At 39.8% G+C, this 13,040-nt stretch overlaps 1 protein-coding gene across 3 annotated transcripts in view; it reads right to left on the bottom strand.

Annotated features, from left to right (window-relative positions):
• Positions 1-13,040, bottom strand: part of SORCS1 (sortilin related VPS10 domain containing receptor 1) — a 467,290-nt gene that overhangs the window by 70,789 nt on the left and 383,461 nt on the right. For all 3 annotated transcript variants that reach the window (XM_033130825.1, XM_033130827.1, XM_033130826.1), the window contains exon 17: positions 10,105-10,218. In XM_033130825.1, the coding sequence (XP_032986716.1) occupies positions 10,105-10,218 (114 nt within the window). The remainder of the gene's footprint in view (positions 1-10,104; positions 10,219-13,040) is intronic.

The following is a 13,040-nucleotide window of genomic DNA, read 5'->3' as shown; positions in this document are numbered from 1 at the left end:
TGCACTGTGCTGAGTCATTAAGTGGAGTAATATCATCCGATCTGTCAACTCTGAAAGGAATCCTTATGATTTACTTGATAGGAACAATTTATGCCTTGCCTGATTGTTTCTCTGTCTGTGACCATGAACTTTAAGCTCCTTGAGGGCATCCTTGAGCCCTGGACATGCAAGGCTGATAATTAGGAGATACACGCTGGAATGATTGTACCATTTTAAATGGTGAAATAGCTGCATAGCCGTTGGTCGTTACCACTCCCCCCAAACCCTCCAAGCACTGTGCTGATCACCGTCTTTGGAGGCCATGCTTCTCCTTACAATCCAGCAACTAAAGGGTTAACACCTAACACCTCGCACAGCAAGCAGCCTCCGAACTCCTGTTCCTTCACTAAGATCCCTACCCATTCTGACTGGTCATGTCTGAGCATTTTTAACATCACCCCATCTGGTAGTTTAAAAAAATCCATTGCAGATGCTTATGAGTGTATGCTGATTAAAAGAGAAAATCATGGCAGGTGGGAGAAAGGAAAAAAAGAAAAGGTGCTGACGTTGGAGTTTGGTGGCATTCTGCTAACAGCAGTGGTAGCAGGAAAATGACCATCAATGTCACAGAGTAAAATTGCGTCCCAGTGAGTTGAACTGTGCATGAGAAACTCCCTGCATGTTTCAGAAGCAAGGTACTATGCAAATGAATGGTGGAATATGATTTTTAATCACTTAGCATCCAAGCACACCTGTGACTCTGTCTTAGAAGACAGCTCTAGAGGCAGGGGCTCACCATCAACATTGTCATCAGCTAGAGAACATTCCTTTTGTTTGTCGCTGCTCTGACCAATCATGGCCCCAGGCTTTCCTGAATCCTGTAGCAACAGTTCTGTTTAAATCCAAAGCACGAATCCATTCCCCCTGGGATTCTGCCACAGAGAAGACTGTTGGTAATTTTTTCAAATGTTCATTAAAAACCATTCTGAAACCATTTTATTTCCTGGATGAAAATGGCACCACATTAGCCCTACCAGACGTGTCCCTGAAATTTAGAAGAAAATTGAGCAGAAATACAGAGTTAATTTACTCAAGTAAGCACACACCTGCTTTTTACATTACAGAATGGTTCTATTTTCATCCCAGCAGCTGTCCCTGGGTCTGAGTTACATAAATGAATAATGCATTTAATATGTTATTAAATGGGGCTGCTACCTCCACAATAACAAGGCAACTTATGATTATGTTGGACCTAAGCTCTGAATATTACTGGGATGCATTTAGTTGGTAAAGCAGTCTTCAATCTACCAAGAAGAAAAGTGCTCTGTAATGGCGAGGGAGTCTTTGTACAATTACTGAAAAGGAAACATTCTGCAAATGTGCCTTTGATATTACCAACCGCTCATCAGTAGACAGTGTCTTATTACTTCAATAACCCCTATTTCAGCTACTCTCTTCCTTCCTGGCTTGATACTCTCCTGTCATCTTTTCCTTTTTACCTCTGCCTTCTTTGATTGTGCTTCTGTGATGCCTGCCAGTCTTTAAAAAAAGATGAAGGCCATAGTTTTTCTTTGTGAGAGTAAAATGTGATTTTACTATGTGGTACTTTTTTTTTTTTTTTTTGACTTGTGATTTTGGGTGCAATACACATGTTTATGACTATGCAGTATATGTTAAGGTGACAGTATTGTACAGCTCAGTGGATCTCAACCCTGTCTGGCTTTTAGAATCACTTGGTGGCACTTTTAAAATAAATGGATGTCAAGACCCTGCCCCCAGGAGGTATGATTTAATGGAGACTTCTGGGCATCATTGTGTTTTGCTTTTGTTTTTAAGCTCCCCTGGTGATTCTAGCATGCATACAGGATTGAAGACCACTGCTCTCCCTGATGGTTAAAACTAATGTTGTGGAATCAAATTGCCTGAGTTTAAATTCTGGCTTTTACGTACTATAAGAACTTGGGCAATTTACCAGTCTCTCTCTAATATTTGTGATCTATGCGTATAAAACAGAGTAAATTACTGAATCTTTTCATAATGCTCTTGGGGGGATTAAATGAGATAATGCATTTAAAAAGGCTTAGCATAGAGTCTGGCACATGGTAAAAACATAACAAATATCAGAATATCAAAACTCAGTAAAAAGCATTTAAAATATTAACATTAATACTTTAGAATATATATTTAGAATATATATATATATTAACATATATACTTTAGAAGCTATACTATCTATTATTGTCAAGATTCTTTTAAGATCAAATCCAACCATATCAATTCTTTTCTTAAAAATCCTTCAAAACTTCCTGTGGGCTTATTCATAAAGGGTAAACTTCAGGTTGAAAGTAGAGGCCCACAGTCTAGCCTCGATGCATTTTTCTAGCTTCAGCTCTTTTCACTGCCCAACACACTTCCTGAGCTTACGCCATGCCTACAAGCCTTTTGCCTGTTCATTCTGCCTGAAATGCTATTTCATCCTTTTAAGTTCCTACCCATTCTTAAATTACCCTTAGAAATCAGGTTTTTCTGTAAAGTTGTCTCTTCCCTTTTTTCACCGTAGTGTCGCAAGGTGGAGCGGGAACTCTAGGTCTGCTTGTAGCCAAGGCTGGTCTTATTGTCACTAAACTAGGGTGTCTCTCCTTGTGCTCACAATGAGAATAATTTAAATAGTTTAGTTTCTTGGATTATACTACATAATGTACTCTATATATGCCTTTGTTTTCAAGGAAAAACTGCTTTGTTACAATGATACTCGAGTTAATGAAACAAGAAATGGAGAAAGCCTTGGGAAAAGAGAAGAGGCTAGTTCTGGGTATAATGCATGGCTAAGATTTAAAATCTTCCTAGACCCAATGTACCCATATTTCAACAATAATCTTATGCAGTAGCCATAACATCAACATTCAGAAAGAATTGGGTCCCATGGCTGGCTAGGCAGGTTCTCCAAGTTTCTCTCCTGAAGGCAATAATTCTCAGGATTTTTCCCTTAAAATTAGTAAGCAGACATTGGAATTAGGGGACTGTCATGAGACAGAAGACTAGGTGGAGGGAAGAAATCTTTTCCTGCATTAAGGAAGATGGAAGCACAAGTCGTTTAATTTGGACATTAAATGGAATGTGATTTCATTTTCAGTGCATTTTAAACGTGATGAAATGGGACCTACGGTCATGCTAAAGTAAATGACTTAAAATAGAGAATCATGAGAATGACTCATGGAGTCCACTGTCAGAGCCAACAGGTTGTACAACTAATTTATATGAAGCCATTCTCCCTTCTTTTGAGTACCTGCTGTCCGAGGAATCCTAATTATGGGCCATGTGAAATTGGTCATGGATGTGTCAGAGCGTGAAGGAGTCTCAAAGATCATCCAATATAATCCCTTCGTTTTGCACACAAGGGAAAGGAGATAACGTTTAGAGAGTTTCCCAAGGTCACACAGGGGACGGGTAGCAGTTCTGGACCTCTGCACCGAGTTTGGTGTCTCTTGCCAGTATGACAGACCACCTGAATGAGGATCGGTAATGCAAATTCCACTGACGTGGCAAGAACAGCTGTGTGAGGAACTAGTTCTCCACACACAGTGACAGTAACCTTCTTCTTCATTTCCCAACCCGAGTACAGGCCCATGAAAATGTGGAAGACCCCATCTAAGAAAGGTACTCCGAGGAGTCAACTTTGTAGCACAATTACTGAGTCTCTGCTGTGAGCCTGCATCACACTTTGCTAGAACACAGCTACGTGAGCTGTGTTGTCTGCAAGTAATGCAAGCGATTTCCTTTCTGTGGACTTTAAACACATGCACCACGTCTAGGACCAATTACTCTCCATGATGCACAGTGACAAGTCTCGCTGAGGAGATCAGACGGAACATCAAAATCTCCATCAGACACGGGGATGCAGTCACTTGGGAAAAGACCACAGCCCCCAGAGACCCTGGAAATAGCAACTCCAGGGCAATGGCAGGTTATCCAGGGTGTGTTTCCACGGCTGATGTAGGGAGGAACATGTTTATAGAAAGCATTTTAAAACATTCCAAATGTATATTGACAGTATGAAGATTATGATTTTGCTAGAATTTATGTGTCTATATTTTTTCTGGACCCACTAAATGTTCTTATATAGGCACTGAATTAATGCTATTTTAAAATCATTTTTTAAGCTTCCTGAGTAAATATCCCTGTTGTATATTGAGAAACTAACCCCTAGGAACAATAAAAGCTGTCACATTTTACATTGTTCCAGGAGGAATTAATGGCTCCTCTAAACAAACTCCACGGGCAGAAATTTCTATACACACCTATTTTTTTTTTAACACACCTAGAAATATCTTTTGCTTAATAGCAAGAAAAAAAATCTATACCTTGAAAAGAGTATCTTGATTTCTTAGAATAAACCAGCCCAATGCCTACATCATTTTATATTTACAGAATTTTTTATGGTTGGCAAGAAACAAGCGATGTCCTAGTTGATTTAGCAACTTAAATTTGCAGCATTTTCCCTGGGTCCCAAACAGTATAAACAAAATATAATCATATATAAGTACAACTAAATGAGCTTGTGCTTGTGTATGTGCAAACTGAGATATATATAGACACCAATGGAAAAACAAAGAGAAATGAATTTGGGGTACTAACATGCAAGAAAACATACCACTGAATACTGATTTCATTTTATTTGAACAAAAGGAACTTGTTCACTAATCAGATAAGTGTGTTCTCTGCATCGAGTGGTACTGAGGTACTAAGGGACAGACACGCGTATTGGTGTACAGTGGTTTCTAAGTATGTGACTATGAGCCTATGCAGGTTATTATTTCTATTTTACAGATGAGAAAACCAAGGCTTAGAGTAAACATGTCCTAGATCTCAGTATTAGAGTAACTATTAAGTATCAAATAAATGCCTGGACTATAGATCCATGATGAAAGGAAGTTTCCCCCTCTGTATTCCTTCACTCCAGAGAAGTCCTTAGCTGATGCATTTTGTAAAGTGACTACTACGTGGTAGGCATTTTGCTTCATGCTTTATATACAGTATTAGGTTTAATTAAACCCCACAAGCAAATAGCAACATTTTATAGGTTGGGCAACTAAAACTCAATGAAAGGAAGTCACTTGCTAAAGATAATGGTAAATGGCAGAGGTTGGATAAAAACCCTTATTTGTTTCACTTTAAAATAACTCTCTTTTTCACCAAACACAACATCTCCCATTGTATTTCACTTTCCATCCATAACAAGCTGAGGCCCTAGTACGAGCCTCCTTGCTTTCCACGAAATGGCTTGTGGAAGGTGTGAGGGAAAAGGGTGAATAGAGGCAGACAGCTTACAGTGGAGGACACAGCAAAACTTTGCTCATACCACGCTGTTCCATGGACCAAGGACTAAGGACTGGTGGCCACAGCCACCTGGAGGTACATTCTGCACCCATTTCAGCTCTTATTCCAACTATCTTTTCTAAGTCCAAACCAAGAACTGAAACAAAAATTGCACAACCATCTACACAGCGAAGCTGATAAATATTTCGGCATCCCCTCAATAGCATTTCTATTGGGCATAATGTTAACCGATGCTAGAATGTTTTTCCATCAGGGTGAAGTGAATGAACCTGAGAACACTGCTATAAATACAGAGTATTAAGCTGACTGTGAAAGCAACCAGAACCATTTATAAAGTGAGGCATTAAAAAAATAAATTAAAGGAAAAGGAAGGTTTACCTGCGTGCTTTCAACTAAACTCTCAGAAAGGTGATGCTGGGAGATTTGCTTGTTAAGGTTTACTGACAAGGAACAATTGTTTACTAGACATCATTTAATTCAAGTTTTGACCACATGAATACACTTGTGCTCTGCTGTAAGGGACAGGGTGAGGGACGTGAGGCGTCTGGGACGTAACATTTATGGAGGCACTCACTCTCAGGCTGACCTTGCGCTTCATCCCAGCCTGAAGCTAAAACAGTTTCTGTACTGACTGAGCAGGCGATGCCCAGGGATGGCTTAAAACTGGCATTAGAGAGACTTAGGGTACATGGTGGCTCCTTAACCCTAAGACTTCCAGTCACTGATGGCAAGGTTTGTCCTTGAGCAAAATACCAGTGTGGTCCTTTTCATCCAAGTCATCTCTTGTTTCTTTTGCCTGGAATGACTTTCCTCAGTTTGTTAATTTGGGAAATCCTACGTACCCTTCCTCTCAGCTTTGCCTTACAGAATCCATTGGCGTTTGTATTTTAAAGGAGGATGACAGTTAATAAAATGAATCTCTAATGTGTGGGACTCCCTGGCAATGTGCGAGCAGGAAGCTAGTGTTTTAACCCTCATGAGGGAGACATCTGTCAACCTGGACACACAGGTCTAGGAACCAAAGACCTGCTGGGAAGAATCTGCTTTGTAAGTTAGCAGATTTGTCCAATTGTCAAAAAAAAATAATTACTGTTCTTTGTTTTTTAATAACAATTATTATGGTATGAGAATGTTCATTGTAGCAGTGTTTATAGTGGCAGAAAATAGGAAAGGAGCAAAATGTCCATGAAAGGGGATGACTAAATAATCCCAGAAATTAAAAGTGATTCAATGGAAGGAGCCTTATATGCTTTCTGACTTGGAAAGATATTTAAGATACATTTTTAAATGAAAAAGGAAACAGAAGCACAACGTATCTAGTAGGAAATCATATATAAAAACAACGTCCCAAATTAATTTTATGTTTTTTTCTTGACATAATTATTCACCAGGAAATGAAAAATGGAAGCATGAATACTGATCAGACCACAACTGGATGGAGAAAGAGGGAGGATTGGGGTGATGATCTAAATTGATTCTTTAGACATAGAAAACATATGTATATATTTATTTTGTAATTAAATATTTTTAGGTGAAAAGCTAAATGTTTAATGGCAGCACTATAGTGGCTACAAAACATTAAATACCAACTCTGTGCTTATGAAATGCTGCCGAATCAACACATAACCAAGTGACACCGGGGGTGAGGCGCTGGAGTGATATTAAGAAAGGTGGGAAGTTCTTTTTCAAGTTCCTCTACATTTTACCTCTTGCCAGCTCTTGAATTAGCTACAACTGTACATGGGACTTCGATGACATGAGGCTTTCTATGAAGATAATTTCAGACTCCTGTCCCAGCCAAGGGTCTTCTTGTTCCCAATGCAAAATGCACAGTTTAGACAACACACTGATCGGTGGTGTTACTATTGTCATCTCCCCTCATACACTTTAGCCCACTGGGATCTATGCAGGTGGTCACGCCTCCACCTGTAAGCACCTTACTTCCGAGAGCAGGGCATTTGTCATACCTGCTGATGGCTGGTATTTGTCATATGCTCTCTTTACACACGCTCACTTACTTATGCCAATGCTTTTCTGCAAAAGTTTGCACAGAGTACATGAAACCAGTAGAAATGGTAACTTAAAAATCTGTTAGAGTCAGATGCTATCATATGCTTCCCACTGACATGAACAAAACTCTGAAAGTGGAGGGCAAGCCCTAGAAAGCAATGGTTGTGATTTCGTGATTAAGAAACAAAACGGCATTGATGAACGTTTATATACCTGGACACTGATCACTGAATCACATTTTTTAAAGTAATTTTAATTTTATAGGGAATAGATGAAAAATCCCATTGACTAGCAACAGTATACTTGAAACATCACTGATGCTTTCTTTTCTATGAGTCAGGATTTATTTGGATTTTACACACTGTTTGTCAAAGGACTGGTGAAACCCACTTAGTGGTAGCTTAAAATGTTTGTTTGCGAGTATGTATGTGCATGTGTATACATGTGTATACATTCATTCTGCTTGATTCCAGTGCTTTCAGCATTTGGAACAATTTAGACCCCTCAGTACTTCAGCGTCTTCCCATCAATACCAAAGAGAGTGTAATATAACTTCTCGGACTGACTGAGGCAGTGGAAAAAAAAAATCAATTCTGAAATTAGCTTTAGGGGTTTCCAATGACCTTTACAAAGTCTAAACATACTGGTACATGCAAGTAATAAAAGTTTGTTATATAAGTTATTTCATTTTAACGTAGTTATAACATGAAGTTTAGTTATTTCATCAGCCCTTTTCAATTTTTTCCCCATAGTACTAGATGCTGAAGACCTCACTGACCCATTGCTGTAAAAATGTTATTTGGATTTTCCTCAGATTTTGTGTTATGGCTCAAATAAATCACAATTTGTTCCTTCATTCAAAGGTTTAGGAGTCTGTATAGTAGAGAGAATATTTTAGATATTTGTCTGTGTTTTCTCCTTCCTTTTAAAGAGTAGTATATATTATTTTGGTAATTTTATTTTTAATTAAAAAAAAAAAAACTTTAACATTTTCAAAACAGAGAAGTACATAAGCAGGACCGTGGAAGTCCACAGCTCTGCACTGCAGCTGGCATGAGAAATGAGACAAGGAATTGTCATGTAGAGCTGGCCTGTTGGTGAGGTGCCTATCTTTCTCTCCCTCCCTCCTTTCCCTTCCCTCTTAACTTTTTTATATCAAATTTTAAAATGTGCACAAATGAAAGAAAATAGTATAATAAATCCCCACACCTCCATTAACATCTTCAAAAATTATGAAAAGCTTTCCCTTTCTTAACATTTTAAAGTAAATCTCACACATTATGTATCTCTACAAGATAAGTTTTCTTTTTCTTTTAGCCTAACCAAGATACCATTACCACATCTAAATATATAACCATAATACATTTTATTAATATAATATCATAAATATAACATAGCTATTTAGACTTGGATTTACACGTCACCTAATATCGCCTGTGATGGTTAATTTTGTATGTCAATGTAGATCGGCCACAGGGTGCCCAGATATTCGGTCATACATTATTCTGGGTGTTTCTTTGAGGGTACTTCTGGATAAGATTAACATTTAAAGCAGTACACTGAGTAAAGCAAATTGCTCTCCCCAATGTGGGCGGGCCTCTTCCAATCCGTTGAGGCTGAATAGAACATAAAGGCTGACCCCCCCCAAACCCCCAGTAAGAGAATTCTTCCTGTCTGACTGTCTGCACCTGGACGTTGGCTTTTTTTCCTGCCTCCACACTCAGATAGAAACATCGGCTCTTCCTGGGTTTTGAGCCTGCGGCCCTTCATATGGGAAGTAAACCGTCAACTTTCCTGGTTCTCATGCCTTCAGACTAGAACTAGAGAGGCACACTATCAATTCTCCTGGGTCTCTAGCTTGCCTACTCACCCTACAGATCTTGGGATATGAACTTGTCCACCTCTATGATCACGTGATCCAATTCCTTATAATTATCTATCTATCTATCTATCTATCTATCTATCTATCTATCTATCTATCCATTCATCCATCCATCCATATGGTACAAAAACATATGTGTGAGAAACCCTGACTAATACATCACCTAAACAAAAGTCCATATTCAATTTGCCTAAATGGGTCAAAAATGTCTTTTTATGGATTGAATTAGAATCCAAGTAAATCCTGTGCACTACTTTTAAGTCTATAAATATCAGTTTCACTTGTGGAAAAATCATGGAACGTCTCGACTTTTACGGCATTTCTTAATACCATTGGATAAGCCGCACCACACAGAGCATTAGACTCGAAATTTTGGAATCTGATCCTAGATTTACAGAGATCAGAAAGCACGCCTGAGATGTGTCAAGACTGAACACAGAGAGAAACTGAAACACATTCCTACTAACTCTGGTGTCCTCTCGAAAAGTCAATGAACGTCTTTTCTGACTCTCAGTTCCACATCTATAAAACAGGAAATGCCCAAGTGAAATATTTATCTGGCCTTCCTCACAGGGATGCGGTGAGGGTAGAAGGTGGTCTCACATGATGAAATAGTTCCAATATAAAGTATCAAAAATAAAGAAATTTATATCTTATCATTGTCATCTTCATCCAAGGAACCTGTTTCGTTTCTTTATTTGCAACTGGGTTTTAGTCTCAGATGAAATTTGTGCTATTAATGCAAATCTGTGCTACATTATTAAAGTGAACAAAAGCAAATAAATTGTACTGTAATGAAGTAGGCCTGGTCTTCGATCAGCCGTAATTCTGTAAGCTTAACACATGCTGAAAAGCAGAGAAAGTGACCTCTCAAGGTCACTGCTTCAGACACTCACCCAGTACTATTGAGGTAACTCTGTCCCAAGCTGCAATCCTTTGACAGAGAAGATGGATTGAACCAAAATGCTGGCAGGCACTGACCATTGCTGTGTCGCTCGTAACCATAGTCACTAGTGGGGAAAGAGTCAAGAGAAACCTTTCAGTAGGTGACAAAATTACTGAGAACAAGTTTGTGTCAGTCCACACCCAAATTTTATTCTAGTCAATTAGTAAAATAACAAAAACCAAAAAACAGGTATTCACTGAATCATTGCCTTTCCAAAAACGGAACTTTCCCTCCGCCCCAATGGAATATTTATCAATTACCCATGAAAATATCCTACAGAACCCATTTTCAGAAATGCTGACTTGGAGGCAAGGCAGATGCCTGTGTAGACATGAAGGCTCAATGTCCAGTAATTCCAAGGAAACACCTTTAAGCTGAGAGAATAGATTGTGTTCTCATTCGGAGGACACACAACATTGACTGTGGTTGGGCCAGAGAAAGCTGTAATTAGTGAACAGGTAGTGGCAGATTCTCAGCCCTCACTGTAAAATTTCACTGAAGGGTTTGACACAGCCCCGTGTGGCATGGCCCTCGTTAGTGATGTCTTTGGGGTGCTCTTCCAAGGCATCTGTGTCTGCCAGGTAGAGCTGAGCCACGTCTGTCTGTGCACAAGCCATATGCTTCAAAGTCACAGCAGAAAAAGACATGTCCTTCAGGAGTGTCGCGAACATTTCCCCAAGGGAAAGTTTCGTTCCAGTCAGTTAGCGCTGCCAGTTGGGACTAACTACTTTAAATCTTTTTTCTCGTTTGAAAATAGTCAAAGCCTTTTCTCCCAGCCTCCTCTCATTCTTGCCTCCAGGGGCCTCTGAGCGGGCTGATATTCTTGGCTTCTGGAAGATGAACCTGGGGAACAGAGGATGACAACAAACTGCACCTCTGAATGCACAGACAAGTCACAGGCAGCCATCAGCAAGCATGAGTGTGAACTGGCCCATCCGTGTAATAGAGGTGAGATGCTGGCACACAAGGGCCGGGAAGGGAGAAACAGGCTCCACTATGGGGCCTGCCACCAGGCAGCTGGCACTTAAAATGGCTCTGCACATGCCAGCTGGATTTGGTGCTAGTTCAACACAACCTGGGAAGGAGGACTTCAGGATTGCCACCTGGACACCCAGTGTTCATTTCAGGGAATTACTTTACAAATGCTGGAGAATGACAGGCAAGATCATCTGGGGGACTGTCCAGGAAAGAACCAAGGCAAGAGGGAACTTCAGTGACAACCACCTTTCATTATGTTACTGTCAAGTGGAATCACTGAAGCTCTAGCTACTGGTAGAAACTCAGAACGGTCCGGTTGAGCCTCCCAGAACATTTTCAGAAACCAAGCAGTTACAAAAATCCCCTTTGAACAGAAAACCTTACAATGGCCTCATTCACAATTCACTTCCCACTTCTCACAATACGTTTTAGTTAGAGGTAAGAGTGGCAGATTCCAATCACAAATAAATACAGGAACTGGGCTAAGACTGAAAGGTGTAAGAGGTGGGAAAGGGGAGAGCCCTAACTGTTTTCCTTACCCCGTGTTCTGTTCACTCTAGATGAGCTTAAAATTGCAAAAGAAAAACAGCAAATGGCAGTGACAACAACAAAAGACTAGCTTATTTTGGAACCTCACGGAAAAGATTCCCAAAGGAAGAAATTTTTCCAGGAGAAATCAGGGAAGTGGACCCTTTCACCTCACTTCTTTTCTTTGATTTTCTATGAGAGAATATATTTGCTCTCTGCACAAGAATGACTGTTGGTACGGTCAAAGTTAACCTACTAAGATAAAAACAGTAACTTCCTTTTATAAATAAATCCTCGAATAGAAGGAATGAAGGAGAAGCATTACGGCTTCAGAAAGAGGGATGTGGTAAATGACTTAAAAATTCCATGGATGTTTTCCCTGTGAATGTACTTCAGGGTGTCAATCCTGAAAGGTAGGAAGACAGGGATAAAAGAATGCTGTCACTGTAATAATGTTGCACTGACTAACATAGAAGTCAGGGTGAGGGAGGCCACTGCAGAATCCCTTGTGCGCTCCAGTGTAGCAAGCTCTGTGGCTCTCCGGCTGAACCCAGAGAGCGCCAGCACCGGCTCTTGCCTTGCCTTGTCTACCCACAAGAGGGGAACAGCCTTGGGTTATCAATCTGAGTAGGGCTGGAGGCCAATTTTGTCAGGCCAGCCCACTACTATTGATTCAGACAACATCTCCAGAGGACTACCACGAGAGACACTCACTTTTTCTAAAATACATAATGTATGTGTACACCGTACCTCCGCCCAATCACTGCTATTTTGATAATCAGATATGAGACCAGTGATTGCTACATAGGGAGAAATAAATTGGTAAAAGAATGACTTTGGTTCTCACGCAGGTCAAGTTTCAATTATTTAACACAGATCTACATATTTAGCAATTGCTTCCTCTAAACGAAAAACATATAAAGAAATGAAAAAGAAAAAATAAGAGGGGGGGAAGAAACAGAAAATGAGATGGACATGATAAAGAGAGTTACCACCTACTTATCCTCAATAATTTTTCAATCTCACCTGAATGAGAAACATTGACCTTGAACAAAGCATGGACATCACTGGCCCCAGAAGTTAGCTTTCGGTTTACCAAATGCTCCAGAAAACTCAGAATGGCACTATGAGTTTATTTAACATCTAAATGTCTCAGTTACTTTTCCAGTTTAAACTAGTTTAATCCTGGTAAAAAGAGATGTCTCCTTTACCATTTGGTTCACAGAGCCATAGGTTGGCAATGCCATTGAATCCATCCTTGCATCAAATTCAGAAATATCTCCCACAGTTCACATAAGCAATAGCCTGCTAACCACTGATGGAAAACTTCCAGAGATAGCAAATTTACTGCCTTATAAGGCCATTTTTCTAGTACCAGGA

Source organism: Rhinolophus ferrumequinum, chromosome 16, assembly GCF_004115265.2.
Source record: "Rhinolophus ferrumequinum isolate MPI-CBG mRhiFer1 chromosome 16, mRhiFer1_v1.p, whole genome shotgun sequence".
Lineage (NCBI taxonomy): Eukaryota > Metazoa > Chordata > Mammalia > Chiroptera > Rhinolophidae > Rhinolophus > Rhinolophus ferrumequinum.
This window is presented reverse-complemented; position numbering and strand designations above follow the sequence as displayed.